This window comes from Mastigoproctus giganteus, chromosome 4 (assembly GCF_048544385.1).
Source record: "Mastigoproctus giganteus isolate SK-2022 chromosome 4, ASM4854438v1, whole genome shotgun sequence".
NCBI classification, from domain to species: domain Eukaryota; kingdom Metazoa; phylum Arthropoda; class Arachnida; order Uropygi; family Thelyphonidae; genus Mastigoproctus; species Mastigoproctus giganteus.
Window position 1 is genome coordinate 41,150,212 of NC_143578.1, and position 22,476 is coordinate 41,172,687.

At 35.1% G+C, this 22,476-nt stretch overlaps 1 protein-coding gene across 1 annotated transcript in view; it reads right to left on the reverse strand.

Annotated features, from left to right (window-relative positions):
* Positions 1-21,581, reverse strand: part of ND-B17 (NADH dehydrogenase (ubiquinone) B17 subunit) — a 29,308-nt gene extending 7,727 nt beyond the window's left edge. Inside the window, exons 1-2 of the mRNA XM_090371499.1 lie at positions 21,163-21,581; positions 15,634-15,735 (exon numbers count right to left, since the gene is read on the reverse strand). Coding sequence (XP_090227625.1) covers positions 15,634-15,735; positions 21,163-21,450 — 390 coding nt within the window. The 5' untranslated portion in view covers positions 21,451-21,581. The remainder of the gene's footprint in view (positions 1-15,633; positions 15,736-21,162) is intronic.
* Positions 21,582-22,476: the final 895 nt, after the last annotated feature.

Here is a 22,476-nt window from a genome sequence, read left to right on the forward strand (position 1 = left end):
TTTGAACAATATTTTTGTAAATAATATACATACAATTGTGCTATGCATATTATGACTTTATCTTAAGAAAAATACATACAGTAATCACTTATTTTCTTCTGCACCTTCTTCCGGCTGATAATTTTGTTTTCAACATTTGTTTGGAGTGAAGAAACCATCGAAAGTCCTTCAGTATCTTCTTCAGCGGCGAAAAACATTTTTAAACGATTGATTTGTATGAGCGCTTCTTCTATTTTCATCGGTGGTTCATCGTTAATATGTTCTTCGGCAGAATGACCTCCTTCCATTTCTTCATCCTCATGAGGAACTTCTTGAAAAATATCGATGATAATGTCGTTGATATCTAGAGCACCATCTTCTGTAGTGAGGTTTGAGTCTATATCTTTGTAGCCAGGGTCACTTGCAGCGGAAGTATCGTACACTATCAATAGATGTTGAAGTTCTTGTTCTTCTTGGTGCTCCACATTGCTGTTCACAACTTCAATTTTTGCGTTTGAGAAGCCAGACTTTACAAAACAGTTCACGACAGTTTGTTTTCTAATTGCGTTTACTGAAGAGGAAATCCACTGAATCGCATTCTAGGATGCTGATTTTCTTTGTAAGGTCACTCGCACATGTTACATCGTTCATGTTTGCAATGAGATGTCTTAAAACACGTTTTCTGTAGTGAAGTTTAAAATTTTTTATTATCCCTTGATCCAAGGGCTGACACTCTGCAGATGTGTTTGGTGGCAGAAAAATGATTTGAATGTTGGACAATTCAATGTGCGGGTGAGATGCATTATCCATGAAAAGAATAATTTTTCTGTTTTGCCGAATCATGTTTTGGTTAAAGTGACTTATCCATTCGCTCATGATATCTTGTGTCATCCACGCTTTTTTATTAGACTTCCAGTCAACATTCAAAAGATTCAACTTTATGCCCTTGAAACAACGAGGATTTTGTGGTTTTCCTATAACAAGAGGTTGTTCAAAGTCTCCCAGCATATTTGTACACAATAGTACAGTCAAGTGTTCCTTAGAAATTTTTCCGCCCTGGCACTTTTCGTTTTTAAGACTCATTGTTTTTCAGGAAGAGCTTTAAAAAACAACCCTGTTTCGTCACAGTTGTAAATATCCTTAGCTTCAAAATCACGACATAAATCTTCCAATTGGACGGTCCACTCTGTTACAACCCCAGTATCAACAGATCCACCTTCACCACTTACGGTCTTCCAAGAAATTTTATGCCGAGTTTTGAACTTGTCTAGCCATCCCACAGAAGCTTTGAACTCATTTACTCCCATAGATTTCGCAACCTCCAAAGCTTTTCCCCTAATAATAGGCCCATTAATGGGAATTTTTTTAGCACGTGCGCGATAAATTTGAAGTCCAACAATTTTCGGGAATGATTTTTGAACATGATCATTTCCGTGTTGCCAAAATTGTTTGAGCAGTTCATTTTTTTTCTTTAGGATGTCGCTTACCTGCGTCTTCCCGATTTTGAATTTTGCAGCGAGATTGCGAACACTATTTTTTTGCTGATCATACGCATTAATGAGTTCGACTTTATCTTTTAAAGTTAAATGTTTACGAGAAGACATTGTGCACTTCGCACGACACTGAACAAAACTGAAAACTGAAAAGACGAAAGGCCGACCATATTCCCCCCCCCTGCACACACACCGAATTCATCAGAAGTTTTACACGTGCCGTGCCTTAAAATTCTTGAAAAAGGGTTTAGAACAGCGACATAAACCTTGATAAAATTCAGAGAATTGGAAATAGAAAATAAACACACGATTGAGGCAATACGTGGAAGAAAAACGTTCCTAGAAAAAGGGCCGTGAGCTTGCCCGCCTGTCCCGTTATGAGGAGATAAAATTAAGTGCTAATCTAAACGAAACAGTGCAGATTGCCTGTCCGCGTCTGTTACAGAGAATGTCCGCTAGACAGAAGCTGCAAACACGTTAAAACCAATGGAGGTGAGTTGGGGAATTTGAAAAAGTCCGTTGTAGAGAGATGTCCGTTAACGAGAGGTGTCCGTTGGGAGAAATTTCACTGTAATAGCTTTTCCATCTTCAATATAGCACCCGAATGCTGTTTTGTGATCACTGTTGATCTTAAATGCATTGATCCTTTAACATGTTCTTTTTTACGCACACTGTCCCTTAAAATAGTATTCACTGTTGAAGCAGCAAGGTCTAATTTCATGCAAGATGACAAACTTTGTCCTGCTTCGTACTTCTTAATTAATCATCTTCATTTCTAAATCAATTTTGTTTCTTTTCCTAGCACTGCCAGTACTTACACTTTCTGTTGGTCTTTTCCCTTTATGTTTTCCCTTTCCCTTCACCATTGTAATAAGTAAATAGAAATGAAGAGAAGATGCTGAAAATTCATTTATGTTTTTTATATGATTCAAGATTTTAGTGAAGGGAAAACATTTCACCATAATACCCACAGAATTCCAGTTATTGGTATTATTGCAAATCCAATAAGATTGAGTTTACTACCTGTTTATAATAGATTGCGCTAACAGAAAAGGCCAATAAACTGGAAAGTGCAAATTGTTTTTATTGTTTTATGGTCGTGACCTCCAGAAATGTGTTTTAGAAAAATATCACAAAGGCATTCAAAACTGATTCTTATAATGTAACATATGACAATAATGAAAGTGTAGTGCAATTTTCATTATAAAAATGACCTTTTAGAGAGATAAATAGCTTAGTTATATGCAAAAATTTCAACTTCAAACGACCCTCTGGAACTAGTCAAATTATTCATTCTATGTATAGCAAATTGATGATAAATGAAGTTATTATTATATATTTATGTAAAAATAATAAAGTTGAGTTGTTTTAAACATAAAACTTTGAATTTTCTTTTCAGAAAACCCAGTGTTCATATATATATATACACACACACACACAGAAACATATATATATATATATATATATATATAGGGGTCTGCAAACTTTTTTAAAATTTTTGAATGGGTCCGTAAACTTTTTTTTCATTTTTGAAGGGGTCCATAGATCTTAGTAGTTTGGGAACCACTGTGTTATTGGGTTCATATTACGATATTTTCATGATACCTCCATTTATTCCTACGGGATGCAAAATATGTTTCCACGATTTTTTTAAGTTTTTACCAGCAAAAACTTACGTAAAGTCGAATTTCCGTAGTCGAGTATTACGTAAGCCAGGGAGTGCCTGTATTGCAGCTAATTTGAGATCAATTAATATGATCTGTGGTCTCAATTCAATTTCATTTTCTTGGACAAAGTCAATCATATCTTGAGACAAACATTTATAATTTTCTTCACTCTTATTCGTTGTCATCAAACTAAGGGAAGAATTCGAGAATTTTCATTACTGACAGGTGCACGTATTGTATATAATCGATAAAAAATTGTGGCCACGGTTTTAAATATACCATCCATAATCCAATATTGAGCACATGATAGGCATTGAAAATTTATTTTTGTTGTAAATAGAATTCTTTCCTCTCCTACTGCAGAATCTTTAACAAGAAATCCCATTTTCTTCTTCTTCTTATTATTATTATTATTATTATAATAAGAAAATGAGATATTTTTTCCTGTTACCCCTTTCAAAATATCCTGCCAGCACCCATGGTCATGTAGGCTTGACCACGGGTGCCAGAAGGTCATGTGCGCCATGTACTTGTCAAAGAAATTCGTGAAAGTACGGCTAATAACAAATACCTGTATAATTAGTTTTAGTTACGTTAATGATATTTATGACAAATGTTACGCAGCTGCCAAAATATATTACTCTAAATTTCCATATTCTGAAAATATTCTTATTTCAAGTTTTTTATCTTTAGCATTTCAATGCTATACCTATAATTATTGCTCAAACGCCCTATACAAGTACCAAAATTCGACTTCAAAAATTACCACTTAAATGCAGTATAATTAAGTAAAATTAAGTCATTTTTATTTGCTGATCTTATTTTAAAACTGTTTCTGTAACAGAAAACATGATCTTCAAATTGAGAGATATTTGTCATTAAAATTTTTTTGTTATTTTTTTTATTCGTTCTACAAAATTAATCTAATAAGGTAAATTATATTTACTAAAAAACTAATAAACATATAGAATTATATTCATATATTCATATATTTTTACAATATAGTAGACACTGTCGGGATTCTAGGCCATCGAGATTTTGGCCATCGGGATTCTGGCAGTCAGGATTTTGGGCCAGACCCCCTGTTAAGATACGTACCTCACCATATACACATACAAAAAGCACTATTAATTTAGTTTCTGAGCTGTTTCATGGGAGGCACAAGTAAACCTCTTTTCTTGTAAATGGTTTCTTGTGAAGTATAAAACAAGAAATTTCCTGGAATTTGATGTTATGCAGAGCATATTTCTCAACAGAAGTTGCTATCTATCAAACCTAGTTTCTTGTTAAAACTGTACAGCCACAATTTTGTTCAAGAACTGCCTTTTGAAAGAGAGGAACCTCTGCACACTGAAATCCAGCTACCTACTATGCTGAAATATAAACATTAGGATTTTAATTAATTTATTTTTTGCAAGCCAGCAGCACAAAATTGTTTGGAAAACATTAAAAGAAAATTTAGATGCAAATTATGCTTTCAAATTTGCTTAGTCTTATACACCAATGAGCCAAAACATTATGCCCAGCGAGTCGTTATGCAAATTGAAGCAACTGCAAGTGAACTACAGCATGTGCGTGGGTCAGGACACGGTGTAAAAAAACACCTCATACTGAGTTCCGTTAATCAGTGTTACTCTCTTCCTTCAGATGGGAAAGGCAACGGACTTAGGAAAGTTTGACAAAGGCCAAATTGTAATGGCCAGATGACTGGGTCAGAGCATATCCGAAATAGCACGGCTGGTGGGGTGCTCACAGTCAGCCGTGGTTAGTACCTACCGAAAGTGGTCCGAAGAGGGGAAACCCACGAACCGCCGGCATGGTGTTGAATAACCACGACTCGTCGATGCTCGAGGTGCGCGAAGGCTCTCCTGGATGGTACATAGCAACAGAAGGGTGACTGTGGCACAACTCACCAGTAATTGGAATGCTGGTGATGGGAGTAATGTGTCACAACACACAGTACATTGAACCCAGCTGAAAATGGGGCTGCATAGCTGCAGGCCGCTTCGAGTATCCATGCTACCACAGTTCACCCGCGACAGCGCCTGCGATGGGCATGCAAGCATCAAAACTGGATCTCGAGTGACTGGAAGGTCGTCTGGTCCGATGAATCACATTTCCTGCTGCACCATGTGGACAACCGGGTACGTGTGCGTTGTTTACCTGAGGAAGTAATGGCGCCTGGATGCACCGTAAGACGAAAATAAGCTGGTGACGGCGGTGTCATGCTTTGGACGATGTTCTGCTGGGTTACCCTGGGTCCAGTCATCCATGAGCCGGGCACTCTGACATCTACCACCTACCTAAATATCATTGCTGACCAGACACACCCTTTCATTGCAATGGTCTTCCCCCTGACAGTGATGTCTTTCAGCAGGATAATGTGACATGCTACACCATACAGATTGTTCGAGACTGGTTCGCGGAACATGAGGAAGACTTCCAGGTATTGCCCTGGCCTCCAGGCATCAATCACATCGAGCATCTGTGGTTTGTGTTGGAACAGCAACTCTGATCTGTGGTGACTCAACCACAGACCTTACAGAAGTAAAGGATTTGCTGGTTATGTGTTGGTACCAGATACCACAAGACACATTTAGAAATCTTGTAGCATCCATGCCTTGCCGGGTATGAGCTGTTTTGGCTGCATGTGGAGGACCAACATCATATTAGGTAGGTGGTCATAATGTTTTGGCATAGGAACAGAGGTCAACAAAAAAAATGGTGCAACAAGTTGAAGGAGTTTGCAGGAGGAAACTGGCCAACCACGACATGGGACAGAAAAAGATGGAAGATTTTGGAAGAGGCCTTTGCCCAGCAGTGGGACAGTAATCACTAAGAAGATACGTTTTGAAATTAAAAAAAAGTTCTTATTTATACTTCGGCACGACCACCAGGTCAGTGGAGTTTACAATAAATCATCAGTACAAACATTAATCATATTTAGCAGTGTAAAAGCAAAAAGAAAGTTGTGTGATTTGTTTTAGTGACGTATTTGCCTTTCATGTGTGTATTACTGTTGCTTTATATTTTAATTTAAATGTGGAATTTATTTTCATATTTTTTTTTCAACAACATTTTTAACATGCCAAAAGTAAGGGAACACCTGGAAATGTTGCAGATGCTAAGGTGTGCAGTATATATTTCCATTATGCAAGAAAATAGCTTTTAAACACAGCTTGGATACAAACAACTAATAATAAACTACCATTCTCATATATAACATTCATAACCAAATAAATGGTAAAGATTTCCATTAGCATGTTCACTGTCTTTATGCGGCGCCTCCATAGCCAGGTGGGCAGGAGCAGTAGTGCATAGCACACGCTTCTTGATTAAACCGGGGTTCGAGCCCGTGACCACCAAATACGGAGGATGCAGAAGGTCAGGGAATGACCACCGCATATCCACAACCTGAATAAAGCGTGAGGGTTGGCGTCAGGAAGGGCATCCGGCCATAAAAATTGCATGCCAAAACAATAAAAACGCTGACCCCAAATAATAATGGGAAAAGGCAAGGACAAAAAAAAAAACTGTCTTTATGCATATAAACATAAAATGGCACTAAGAGCAATGTCTGCAATGCATACGAGTGGTCATTCTTAATTTGCCAACCAATGAATGCCGTAAATGTAAAGGCACATGAAATTACCAACTACTTCAATTAGCATACCAAAGAATTCAATTATAATACTAATACTGAAGTATTGGCACGATAATTGAATTCTTTGTGGTAATGATTGGCTTTTGTTTACAGACTTGGCACACAGGTTTATTTGTTCTTTGCTTATGTTGATGTTAGTTTATATACATGAATAAACATTTCATAAAATTTTAAGATTTGTTCTGATTTACAGCTCAGCTCAAAAGTGTTCACTTTTAGCAATGAATTCCAAACTTTTAATTTTCAACCATTATGCGCAAAGTTTTGGAATGCTGGGGATTTATGAATTTTGATTATTTTTCAACATTGTGAAAATTATAGCACATTGAATGAGTTTTATCACATTTAGGTGGCAGTGAAGGTATTAATAGAAAAAAAAAAAGAGTTGGTCAGACTTTTCTCATAGCTGTGGAATACAGAAAAATTTTTTTTCCAGATCCATTTATTTAACTTAGGTGGATGAAATTTTCAGTCTGTTCCAAATTTTTCTTCAAGTTATATTGACTTGTCTACATTTGCATATTTTATGGTGTGACTTTACCTCTCCAATATAGGAGGGCTTTCACTATGAGACACAGGCTTATTGCTAAAGGAAGATGGAATAAACTTTTTTTTTTTTTTAACTTTTAAAAAAACTAAAACATTTTCAATTCAACAAAACAGGCATGTGCCATTCGGTTGTATAGATGGCATAACAAATACCACTTTTTTCTGTCATAGTCCATAATTTTACACCCAAAATACATATATGTGCATCAGTATAGTTTAGGGCTAAAGCCTCAGGTTTTAAAGAGTTTAACTAATGTACAAGTTAGTGCAAATGCATCATTTCAGTACATAGCCAACTACAGTGGAACTTCTCTATTATGAACTTCTATTTAACGAATTTCTCTATATTACGAATTTTTTCTCAAAACATTGCACCTTGAAACGAAATTACATGTAAAATTAACCCCATATAGCGAAGTGTTATTCTCTCTATAACGAATTTTTAAAAAAATTAGTAAAAGCATTTTTGAAGATTTTCAAGCATTTACTGCTAAACAGCTGCTCAAATATACTGCCTCCTTTCTTCCAAAATTGCACATTAGCATCTGGAATTAAATAATCATCCATTTAGTGAACACATGTGGCCATTGACACCCGTAGGAGGGTCTTTGTTTCATTTTTGTTACAGTTATTAAACCAAATGGGTTTTCTTAAAAGTGGTCGTAAATTTTACAATAAATAGGGTAGATTTGTAAATTGATATTGGCTCAGGAGAAAATGAAATTCGCTGCGGCAATACATAGAATTCTACCATAGTCGGTTTTTAGTAATGCCTACTGAGTGACATTCACGTCACCTACCACATGACCCTCGTTCATTATATGATATGTCCATTCTCATCTAACTGGACTCCCAGTAGATGGTTTCATGAATTTTTTTTTTTAATTTCGTCGTCATCAATCACATAGGCTATATGCTCTTGTATTTTTTTTTTTCTAAAAAGTAACATACAGCATACATTAATCATAAATTATCTTTCGTGTATATATGAATGAAAGCAGAATAAAAGAAATTCACAAACTCATATAGTTCTTCAAAGTGGTTGTAAGACTTTATTGATAGGAAAGGTCACGTGATACTGTTCAATTGGCAAGCGAACGTCATTGAGTAGGCGGTACTAACAATTCACTATATGGCCAGCACAGCGAAGTTTGCGGTGTGTGTATCGGCAAGAGCTGCAGTCAAGTAATTTTTACTATTGCCGGAACAATGTCGAAGAGAAAGTGTTTAAGTATTAATGATAAAGCAAAGATTATGATATTGACCAAAGTTTTAAGAAAAAAGATGTTGCGGAGAAATACGGCATATCTCAAGCAGTTTATCTACAATTTTAAAAAAATTGAGAATCAATTTTAAATGCAATTGAAGGAGGAGCAGACAAGAAGCGAAGTAAGTTGTGTATATACGAAGATGTTGATAAAATGGGTGCAAATGATACGTGAAAAGAATATCCCAATATCAGGCCTAATAATTAAGCAACAAGCTCTGAATTTGCACAGTCCCTTGGACATACAGAATTTAATGTGAGCACTGGGTGGCTAGATAAATTTAAGTGCCACAGAATTGTGGAAAAGGTTATTTGTGAAGAAAGTGTTAATGTAAGCGAAGAAGATTGCAACAGTTCGAGGAACAATACCTTAAAGAAGATTTTGAGCATAAGGATGTTTTTAATGCTGACGAAATGGGCTTATTCTTTAAATGTTTACCGAATAGAACACTTGCTTTTAAGGATGATAAATGTTTTGGCGGAAAACAAAAAAAGAATCACTGTGCTAGTTGGAGCAAATATGACAGGAAGTGAAAAATTAAGACTTTTAGTCATCGGAATATCAAAAAATCCAAGATGTTTTAGAGGCACAAAATCTTTGGAAGTTGACTACACCTTTAACAAAAAAAGCATGGATGACAAGTGATATTTTTGAAGAATGGATATTAAAACTAGACAAGCGTATAACAAAAGGAAAATCGTGTTGGTAACTGACAACTGTCCAGCACACCCTGCCAGTATTTCTGCCAAACTTAAAAGTGCGAAGTTGTTGTTTTTACCACCAAACATAACATCAAAACTCCAGCCAATGGACCAAGGCATTATTAAAAATTTTAAATTTCATTATCGAAAGAGAATAATAATAAAGATTGTCAATGCGTTATCAGAAAATAGAAACTTGGAGGTTACAATTAACCTTAGAGATTGCATCTCTGAACTGGCAAAAGTTGGGCAAACGATGTCACTTAATACACTATTCAAAATTGTTTTTTTAAAGCGGGATTTGCATTGAATACAGAAGTCGAACAACTGGACGAACAAGATGAACTGCCCCTTTCACAACTGAAAACCTTTCGGACATTATTAGAATCGTCCGAAACATCGAAAATAAAATAACACTGGATAGTTATGTTTATGTAGATCAAGATCTGACTATAGCAGAACATCCAAATGAAGATGAAAGACTGCTGAATAGTGTTAGACGCGACCATGATCAAGAAGAAATTAACGATGACACTGAAGATGCATCAGAACAACCCGTAGAAAAGCCAACTCGCAAAAAAATGATTAACACTTTTAAAATGGTTCGTATGGATCTACAGCTTTGTGAAAATGTTCTTGATAATTTTTTTAATGCTCTGAACAAATGTGAGGTTTTCTTTGAGAATCAGACATTTTTTAATTGTACTGTGCAAACGAAAATTACAGATTTTTTTAAAATTTGTGATACCAGCGAAAATTGTTTAAACGTAATTTAAATAAGTATGTTTTTGAAATAAAATACATTAAAAATAAATGTAGATTCGTTTTCATTTTCTAATTAGATAACAATTTCTAATAAAAAAGATATTCTCTGTATAACGAAATTTCTCTATAACGAATTTTTTTGCTGGATTTATCGAATTCGTTATAGGGAAGTTTGACTGTACTTAAATAGTTATGAATTGGCATTATTAAGTATATCTCATATTGAGAATACCTTCACAACGAGTTGCCATGACATTGCACTACCTCGAATAAGTAACACTTTACCATAGGAGAAGACTACTGTTACTTATTCTCAGTGGATACCATCACCCATACGGCACCGTTTCAGAGCTTATTGGCTCCTCATCAGTTATACTTCACAACTGGGTTGTCATCATTGCAACACCAGGGTACCTGTCAACCCACTGATGAGCAGCCAATAAGCTCCAAAACAGTGCCGTATGGGTGATGGTATCCGCTGAGAAAGTAACAGTAGTCTTCCCCTATGGTGAAGTGTTACTTATTCGAGGTAGTGCAACGTCATGACAACTTGTTGTGAAGGTATTCTCAATACAAGATATACTTAATGATGCCAATTCATGACTATTTAAGTAGTTAGCTATGTACTGAAATGATGCATTTGCACTAACTTGTACATTACATATGTGCATCTTAATGAGAAGATGCATTTATTTATTATTTTTTTTTGATTCTTCAACGTGAACATTCCATCAAAGATTTCTGCCACATTTACAAAAAAGTAATAATGCATGTAATTATTATTAATAGCCATATGGTGCAAGGAAGCCTGAAGCTTATGTTGCATCAAGAAAAAAAAATGTTCCCGAGTTACCCTGAGAGAGAGAGAGAGAGAGAGAGAGAGAGAGAGAGAGAGAGAGAGAGAGAGAGAGAGAGAGAGAGAGAGAGAGAGAGAGAGAGAGAGAGAGAGAGAGAGAGAGAGAGAGAGAGAGAGAGAGAGAGAGTGTCAAAAGTAGAAGGGAATCACCAAGAAAGAGAAGAATGATGATATCCAGCTCAGGACCCTGGGTGTGCCAAGCCCATACTCACCAGATGTGATCCCCTAATAAATTGGAGATCTTTCCAAAAGTATGAATTATGCGTAATATATCTGCACCAACAGCATATTATGATTTGGCTCTTTTTACCTTTCACATGCATTTTTCTAAAAATTTTTTTTTTTTTCAATTGGAATTTTCCTAATGAAAAGCTAGAAATTGAGCAACATGGTTATAGTGTGTGTGTATTCTAGATGAGATGAGTGAAAAAATGTATACAGTTACAAGAAATTTCACACAGCAAAAAGTAGGGCAAGTTATAATCAATAAAACACTGTTTTCAAATCAACAAAAAAAGCTAAAATTAAATTTATTAAAAAAAATGGTTTGTCAAGTACCACATACAGGTAGGTCAAAGGTTAGCAATATATACAATTATTATCTAAATTATTAGTAGAAATGATGTTTGTGTGCGTGCTTACCCATGCATAAATGAACTCCTTCAAACATTAGGTTAGTAATTAAAGTAATAATATAGCATTAAAATCTAACAAAAAACAAACTTTATTTAACTATTGGGTTACCTAATAGTTAAATAACAGTTGCAGTACTTCTACCAGCTTTACAATTTAAAAATAGGAAAAATTGAAAACTTACAGAAAAATAAGATGCAGGCCAAAGAAAGAAAATACATTACAAAAATAAAAAATTTAGAAAGATATAGGAATGGCGGATATAGAATAATAAAAAAAAAAAAAAAAAAAAAAAAAAAACTGTTAATTTAACAAAATATTATAATGCACAAATATACAGGAAGTATAGAAAACCCAATAGCCAATATGAATATTTGCTAAATTATTTAAAATAAATATAGTAAAAGATAGCACGTTATTTTAATGTCTCCTAGTAACTTTTATATGTATTTATATTAGCTTACACCGATGAGCCAAAACATTATGACCACCTACCTAATATGATGTTGATCCTCCATGTGCAGCCAAAACAGCTCGTACCCAGCGAGGCACGGATGCTACAAGATTTCTAAATGTGTCTTATGGTATCTGGTACCAACACGTAATCAGCAGATCCTTTAACTCCTGTAAGGTCCGTGGTTCAGACACCACAGATTGGAGTTGCTGTTCCAACACAAACCACAGATGCTCGATGGGATTGATGCCTGGAGGCCAGGGCAATACCTGGAAGTCTTCCTCATGTTCCGCAAACCAGTCTTGAATAATCTGAGCAGTGTAGCATGGCACATTATCCTGCTGAAAGACGGCACCTCCAGAGGGGAAGACTGCTGCCGTGAAAGGGTGTACCTGGTTAGCAATGATGTTTAGGTAGGTAGTAGACATCAGAGTGCCCGATAAATGGATGACTAGACCCAGGGTATCCCAGCAGAACATCACCTAAAGCATGACACCACTGCCACCAACTTGTTTTCGTCCCACGGTGCATCCAGGCGACATCACTTCCCCAGGTAAAAGACGCACACGTACCCAACCATCCACATGGTGCAACAGGAAACGTGATTCATCGGACCAGACGACCTTCTTCCAATCACTCAAGGTCCAGTTTCGATGCTCTTGTGCCTATTGTAGGTGCTGTCGCGGGTGAACCATGGGCACTTGGAGCATCCTGCGGCCATGCAGTCCCATTTTCAACAGGGTTCAATGTACTGTGTGTTGTGACACATTACTCCCATCACCAGCATTCCAATTACCGGCAAGTTGTGCCACAGTCGCCCTTCTGTTGCCACATACTATCCAGGACAGCCTTTGCTCACCTCAAGCATTGATGTGCCATGGTCGTCCAACACCTCACCAGCAGTTCGTGAATTTTCCCTCCTCAGACCACTTTCAGTAGGTACTAGGGCTTGCATAAAACCAAGAGATTTCAAAACCGATTTTCTCAGACTTAGGGAAAATAATTAAAAGCTTATAACACAGGTATTTATTTTATCTTGGGTAGATTGTACAAATCGTAATCAAATCTTTTAAACAAAATCTATCACCTCTTATAGTAAAAAAAATTAAAATGCTCCTAAAAAGTAATCAGCTTGAGACTATACAAAATTACAAATTGTATTCAAATCCTTTGAATAAAAACTATCTTCTCGTATAGTAAATAAAAAAATAATAAGCCCTATAATAATAATAATAAATAAATAAAAATAATGTGAAAAAAACAGCTTGGGGAAATTACTTTACTATTTATTGCTCAGCTTTTTTCTGAAAATGATCCTTTAAAAAACACAGTATATTAAGCATTTTTCCTGATAGACTTGACCTTATTTTTGTGTTAAAGAAGCCAGTGATCGAAAACACTCTCTCAGATTGGACACTTGTTGGTTTAATGGTCAGCAGTGCTCTATAAACTTTCTCCGGCTTTTCACTTCTACTGCTAGTTGCCTCCAAAATTTTAAATTCTTTGCCGATTTCCAATTCACTCGGATATTTTGAAGGCTCTTCAGTTAATCTCTTTATTACGCTATCATACTCTCGCATGAGTGTATCTCCACGTGACAGATGTATACGATGGGCTATACATTGTTGATTAGGAGTAATTTGCTTGCCAAACTTAATCATCATTGCAGCTCCATCGGTGGTGCAGGCAACAATATCCTCATCCAAGTTCAAACCAAATTCCTTCAAGTGTCCATTAACAATTTGCTCAGTTCTTCTGAATTATTATCAAGTGAACCATTAATCTCAATAAGACCTAACGACGAATGATTTTCTTTTGAATGCGCATTTATATTCACGTACCTTTTATTTTGTATAAACGTATATTTGTCTAGAGTCAATGAATACCGTGCACCCAAAACCAATGAATTTTTGAAATGCTGAAGTTCTTCTTTCTTAGTTTTATAATAATTCAGAACCATATTTTTAATTCCATTCACTGAGGCTGGTGGTAATTTATCATATTTATTTCTCTGAAGGTGAAGGCTTGATTGTATAAACTCACTCTTGGCAATTGAATTAAAAGAAAATCCATCTAAAGCAGCTAATTTTGAAATCTCTTCTTCCATAGATTTTTTAACGATAAAGTTTTCTAACGTTCTTACCATTTTTACGGGAGGTTCACTGTTATCTTGTTTAATGTCAATCTGATGCATTTTCTTGAAATGCAACATCAAAGATAATAAATTTTCTGTTTATACTCCGGGATGACCAAACGGTCAAAGGAGTTCACAAGATAGATAGAATACAAGAAACAGCACCATATTCAGTAGTCACGGGCTTGAACCCCGGTCACTCAAGGCACGTGTACTTGGGCACCCACGCACCTGACCACTAGGCTACGGCAATCCTCCAGACGAACATTGTGCTTCATCTTTGCTTTTTTGAGCAAAATAATTCCATACATTTGATTTCATCTTAGACATATTAAGAGTAATAAATATTAATTAGCAGGAATTTATATCACCGACAATTTTAAATAAAAATATTGAAGATCACAAAGGCACAATACTATGCGTCACTCCTGCAAGCACTGAATGAAGAGTCTAAATGAGGCAAGTTTCAAAATTTTCACGAAAGAAATTTTTTATTTATTTACTTGCAATTTTTTTTCCCCCAATTAAATCTATTGTATTTTCAAAATTACATAAAAGCTAAATTTGGTGAAGCTGCTTTTTGGAGAACATTTGATCGCATATTTAATAGGATTAAAGAAGCAAAAAACTTTCTACGATTGAAATTTGATGCAATATTCAGCGAATCTGTTTCTAGCGGGTAACCATCAATAAGGCACGTTCCATAACTTGCCTGGCGAACAAGATAGAGGGAACGGAGAAATGTTGAGCATTTTATTTTACGCTATCATTCCGACTCACTCAGTCGTAAATGAGTACGCCTGCATCGTGCCATGATACAGGTGGGAAGATAAAAGGTACCCCTCCTAGATTTGGGCCACTTGCCCATGAGATTCGTACCTAAACATAAAATAAAATAAAGAACATGTTTAAAACATAAAGCAGTTGAACGATCCAGACAAACAAAAGAAAATGTGCGTAACAAAAAACTATATTCGAGGGCTAACTAAGAAAATATTCGAATCCGGTTTTAGAAGCTCGGTTTCGGTTTTAACAACTCAATGTGAAAACCGATTTAACCGGTTTTATAAAACCGGTTTGCAAGCCCTAGTAGGTACTAACCATAACTGACTATGAGCACCCCACCAGCTGTGCCATTTCGGATATGCTCTGACCCAGTCATCTGGCCATTACAATTTGGCCTTTGTCAAACTCACTTAAGTCTGTTGCCTTTCCCATCTGAAGAACAAGAGTAACACTGATTAATGGAGCTCAGTATCAGGTGTTTTTTATACCATGTCCCAACCCGTGCACGCACCATAGTTCACCTGCAGTTGCTTTAATTTGCATAATGACTTGCTGGTCATATTGTTTTGGCTCATCGGTGTATATTTCATATAAGCATGCCATAAATTTATTATAAAATATTTTAATTTTAAAAAAGTTTTACAATTATTTAACCTAATTTACTATAACTTTCTCTATACATACATTTTGATTATACTTCAAGTTGTAGTATGTTAAATAAAGAGCTGATATTCCCAACAATATTTTAGGTACCCAGAAGCGAAATGCAGCAGCATTATTCTGTCCCTAAGAAAAAAAAAATTTAATGGTATAAATAAAGACGGAAACAACAAAAAAAAGCAAGATAAGTCCAACAATAATATTTAATTGGCTATAATTATATAAAATGTTGTTCTGCTGGTTTTAAAAATGGACTACAAAGTATGTTTAATAGAATACAATTTCATATATGCATACACAAAAACTTCCTTAAAAATTACTCATCTTTGTTTACTGCTGCAAAATGAAATGAAAAAAAAAAAAAAAAAACAAACAGATTTCTGAAACAGTAAAATACTATTAATGTTACCACTCACAGAGTGAAAATGTTCTAACTAGCACCTGTTTCTTTTCTCTTCATTGTAACTTTCTTCTGTACAATAATTAACAAAATAAAAATTACTGTAATTTATGACTAAGTTCCAGTTACATCACAAAAATATTGATCTTATTTTTATTTATTATATGATCTGATTTGAGTAGTTTAATGGGATGATTTTTTCACTTAACATTCTCTATATTATTGATTTGCTTCACTTCACTCTAATATCCCATATTCAGTGCCTCTCTGAAATCACTGCTACTACTAGGATAGCCACCTTTGGTCTCATTACAATACCATAATGCAACATGCTGATAAACGAGCATATCTCTCATCATTTCTTGGTATAGATCAGTGTTATGCAAATGTTCTTGAACCCCCCTGTGATTCCCAACTTTACTAGCAGATCCCAAAATAAAATGTTATTTTTTTTACTGTTCTCAAAAATAAAACACCATGATTGACAAAAATATTCTAACCCACCTGCAAAAGCCAGAAATACACAAATTTAAAAAATGAAATTAAAAATCTATTTCTTTGTGTATGTACATGGTATGTTTGATACATAATCACTAATTAAAATAAGTCTCTAACCACTTACCTCTAAGAATTAGTGTGACAGTGAGTTTTTGTTATGCAACCAATTTGTAGTACACATAATGAGCAAAGAGTGCACCTACTTGCAGAGCCCCACGGACTTGTACATGGGTCCACTGTTCATAGATAATTGATATCTTATACCAATTATGTACAAACAAGATACATGATGAAATACATATACAAATACATACAAGACACGTGATGAAATTCAACTATGGGCACTGAGGGATTTTTGCTCCTATTTTTATTATTTTTTGACAAAAAAAAAAAAGTCGTGACGGATAAAATAAAAAAATTCACCCATGAAATGTTATACAATGTTCAGTCCAAACATAACCACATACCTAATTGTGGGTACATCCTCATACTGCCAGTACTGCTGCCACGTGGTGCAGCATGGACCTTACAGTGAATTTTCATAGTTGCAGAATCTGTGGGGCAAGGTTTTTTTTGCAGAATTTTGAAATTTGTAAAAATAAAAACTCTGTAGATAAATGCTTTAAAATACTGATATGTTCTATTATGGCTTTTATTTTCCAACACACACTAGAGTAAAATTATCAAAAGTCAAATCAGAATTTAAAAAGTTTCATAAACAAGTTTATAAAAAAAAAAAATTGTCAATAAAACCTGTTCTTACCCTTTTAATATCCTCAATAACTATTCATGTATTACTAACAGATTCTATATGAATTCCACAGAAATTCTATTTTAGCTTTCGTAAGCCAAAATCAGACAAAATTTAAGCTATTTTTGTACTGCCATTTATTATAAACTGTCTACAATTAGTTGAAAACACAGATAATATTGCAGTACATACTAGAAAAAAAATTTAAAGCCAGTTTTGAAGCAATCTTCAAAACACAGATCTACATATGTAATCTCCAGTCTACATAAAAAAAAAAGTAGACTCTGTACACTGAAAGGATTAAGGAACAGTGGTGAAAAAAAAAAAACTCACAGAAAGCAATTGAAATTAGAAGTATTAAAACAGTTTGGTTTCAGAAAATGTGAAGTACCTATAGGTTTGGCATTTAATTTACCACAAGCCACTGTAAAGACTAGGGCTGTTGTTCAAATGAACAGGTATTGTGGATCAATATGCAGGTGGCAAGTCACAGCAGTGGCAATAATAAACTTTCATTATTGAAATTGCAGCAATTTACAAAAAAAGAGTAAATATTAAAATTATTCTTATTCTCATAAACAGTAGAATATTTTTATCATGTACGGTGAACACTATATAAAAAACTTACAAAAAATAAAATATGTATATCATTTTTTATTAATATATAAATTAATTTTTTGCAGGATAAGATGTTCCCAGAAAGAAATTAAAAAATTAATTGTATTTTCTTTAATATTTTATACAAAAGTAGATACTTTTTGTACATCGTTAGTATTATTTTACTTTAATATTTTTTTTTTATGTTTCCAAGTTATTTTTAAATTATAACAAAATGTAAATTTTGTTTATCATTTATTATTCCAATGAGTGAATTTTAAAACTTACATGTAGATGCACATAATAGTATGAATGTGCCTGGTGAAGACAATTCATGTGCTATAGCATGGAACCATCAAGTGCAATCAGAATTGCAAAAGGAAGAAACCAGATCATGCACAATGCAGAAATTAAGAGTATGAAATGAGATAAAAACTCCAGATAAAAGCCTGGATGACAGTAATAAGTGTAGGGAAATGAAGTGATGGTATCACTTCATTTCATCTGTCATTGTGGAAGTTAATAGCTTAAATAAATTCAAGGAGGAACTGGACAAACATTTAGAGGGAATAGATGTGTGAAATGTTTTTTTTTTTTTTTTTTTTGGGCTGATGCTACATAAGCTTGCTTTCTTGCATCACATGCCTTGATTACTACTACTATTTCTCCACCTTTATTAAGGGTTTTTGTGCAAAGAAAAATCAACAACAAAGCCATGCTTATCCTAGATGAGATGCTTGGATATCCAAGTATCTCATCCAGCTAATTTGGAGGATCTAGTTCATAATGTTTGGGTTATATTTTTGCTACCAAATGCACTTTTTCCTATTAGAGCCAACAGGGCAGGGAACAATTGCCATGTTCAAGGTTTACTGACATCAGCTCTCCTTAAGCCATGTGAACCTTGACTCAATCAGTGGCATGGCTTAGGGTAAAACAGCTGTGGCAAAATTCCACTGATAGATCCCTATATGCTACTCTCCAGAAATTAAAACGAATATAACATTAATGCAAAACGATTACAGTAAAAAAAAATAAATTTAAAATAATTAAACAACAATTAGAAAATCAATTGGACACAATTAAAAAATAATTAAATTAAAAGAAGTTTAATGCAATTTTTGAAAAACAATTTTCCTTCCTTGTTGAGGTAAATTTCTCTTATTCTTCTACAAATATTGAAATCAACATAGAATGTACTGAGCATCATAGCTATGGTTTATACCAGGAGTGGCCAACTTAATTTGTGATGCGATCTACTTTTTTCCTTCAAAATGTGCTGTGATCTACCATCTCAAAAATTTCATTGCACAAGGTGCACAAACTGAGGGATGACTGTATATTTAAAATTCGTCGTGATCGACCGAAATGAAATCCGCGATCGACTTGTTGGCCAACCCTGGTTTATACTATCAAACTGATGGATCCCATACAGACAAATATAAAGTTGGAGGTCCTTTTGGCATTTTGCCACTGATATTTCCTTATAGGTAGGCCAATGGGAAAAACAGAACATGTACTTCTGTCATTTGTAGGAATACATCTTTTGTTTATCAATTATTTTTGATAGAAGTGTTATTCTGGGTTAAAAACACCAGAAAAGTTACAAAATAACTTTTGTGGGGGGGGGAGCTATTCTCTCTCCCTACATGAGATTGGCTAAATACAATCCTGAATGAAAATGCAGATCAGCTGGATTTTAGTCCACCAGAGTTATCCAAGATTATCATGTAGTCTGTTCGGAGTTTTTTTGTTTTTATTATAGACAGTACTGTTGTTGTTTTTTGTTTTTATTTCTTTAACATGCATTTTAAAGAAATCATTTATTTATTTGGGATTCTATTTATAAAAGGCAAAGGAAAAATTCAAATTATTATTTTAATAGCATCAGAGCTCATACCCACATATATGTATTTGTCTATATAAGTTCACAGGCCAAAAATCCTGAAATAACTCACAGCAAAGAACCCTACTTCTGCCTTGGCTGAAGGGGACTTTAGAAATTAATTCAGTCACCGATGGGAATCAAACCTAGACTTCATAAAATGAATACAATACATATGGCAATAGTCACACTGACTGAGCTGCTAAAGAGAACTAACAAGAGAAGGCACCATGCTTGCAGGGATTCTTTGCACAGACTTCGACAAAGAATTTTTAAAAAAATAATAATAATAAATTTTCTATTTATGCTCAGGGATGATCACATAAGGTCAGAGGAGATCACAAGCTAGACAGACTACACAAACCTTATATCGTATTTAGTAGCTGAATGGTTTGAATCACCATCACTTAAGTGTGTGCACTTTTGTACCCTTGTGCTTGATCTTGGCTATGGAGGTTACAATTAATTATTTTGACAATACAATCATTAACTGTATTTAGCAATCACATGACCTTAAACCACGGTCTATTCAAAGCATTTGTACTTCTGAGCCGTTGTGCCTAATCACTCAGCTACAATGTTCGCTTCAGTAATTTTAATGTAAAGAAATCTAAAAGCTTTGGCCACTGTCAAAATCTGCTAAGCTGCTGAATGAGGAATTGACAAAACACCCAAACAGGTTACACTTCTTTTCCCTTATTTTAGTATCTGGTAAAGGCTAGGTTAGCTTACTTTTGTAACATAATATGTTAAAATGTATTTTACTTTTTCTGTAGTTAACGAAGTGATATGTTGTATCACGTTAATTAGTATGTAGCTAGTTGGCAGAGTGATGTGGTCAAATTCTACTGATGGAAGGCGTTTAAAAATTCCTACAAGCATTCAGACGAGCTGTAATACAAAGTAATACTCTAGGTGCTCGCTGAAAGGAAAGCCAAGAAGAGGTGCATCTGGTACAGTTGGAAGAAAATGCAAATTTTACAAATAAAGAGGAATATTTAGTCAATATTCGTCAAAAATCACGAAGTATTTGGAATAGAATATGTAATATCGATCTTTCATTTTATCTTCTAGATACGACATACGATGAAAATAATGTATTTGGAAAATTAAATGCACTAGGCATAATCCTTATGGGTTTTGATAATTAACTATATAATATCGGTGTAAATACACCATAGTTAACCCATATATTTGAGCTACGATTGTAGCGTAGAAGGCATCGTTTTAAATGTATCTCATAATGTGGTTGCCTTCACAAAAGAATAGTAGCTATCTTGTTGTGAAGGCAACCACATTATGAGATACATTTAAAACGATGCCTTCTACGCTACAATCGTAGCTCAAATATATGGGTTAACTATGGTGTATTTACACCGATATTATATAGATGAAAATAATGAATGCGCATCCTACACTTACAATTATGGGTACAAGCCTTGCGGCAAGAAAATTCCACGGCTTCCCATAAAAACGGCGAATTGGGTTTTTATACTCCGTTTCTAATTCTGGTACATAGCGTGGTTCACTTGGAGAAAGTTCCTGATCTTTTAGCCATTGTGCTCTCCATTTCCTATCAGCATCAGTAAATTCACCCGAAAGTCGCTCTCTTTCAGTTTTAAATCGACCTTCAATACTCATAGGCTTAACACCTCCAGTCGGAGATTCTGGGTAATTCGGATACTCCTTGCCATCTTTGATGAGCGACATATTTCTTAGAGTAGGTGAAAAGATGTTCCAAAAAAATGAAATATCAATAAGAAAATTAAACTTAATAAGTATTCATATCCTCCAGTAGCACTGGTAGGCAGATACTCTTCGAACACTGAATTCAATATGGCTTTCAGTGCCACCTATAAACTATTGTTGTTTGAGACCGGTATATAATGGGAATTAAATTAAATACCAATGATTATATAATCAGTATTGTTAAAAATAATACTGATTATATAATCGTAAATAAATATACAAAGGGTACTAGGAAAGTTTTGCAATTCAGCTTTGTTGATTTAATTTTTTCAAAGTAATTTCCTCTACATTCAATACACCTCTCCATCCTCCGAAACCAATCTTTAAACCAGTTCTGCCAAGTTTCACTAGGGAGTGAAGCACACTCGTTGTCCCAAGCCCGTAGAAGGTCCTCATCACTGGAAAACCGCCTCCCTTTTAGCTTCATTTTCACATGTGGGAACAGTGCAAAGTCGCAGGGAGCAAGGTCTGGTCTGTAGGGAGGGTGCTCGAGAAGTTTCAGTCCTGTCGTGGTCAAATATTCGGTGCAGGCTTTGGCGCGGTGAGCTGGAGCATTATCGTGATGGAGGTACCAGGTGTCCATTCTTGACTTTGGCCGCAGGTTCTTCATAGATTCAATGACTTTAGGCAGGCATTGTTCAGTATACCACTTAGCTGTGACTGTCTTCTGCGTGTCCAAAACGACATGTTCCACAATTCCACTCGATTTGAAAAATACAGCTATCATTTTCTTCTTTACAGATCGGGATTTTCTGACAATTACGGGTGTGTCGTCATCATCAAAGACCCAAACTTTGTTTTGAGCCTTGGTCGGCAGATCGTAATAGTACAGCCAAGTCTCGTCACCTGTCACGATGTTGTTCACATACCGAGATTGTCCCTTATCAAACTTTTTTAACATCTCCCGGCACCAAGTCACACGTCGTGTCATCTGCTCTTCAGTCGGTTGATGCCGCACCCAGAGAGAACAAAGTTTCTTCACGTGCA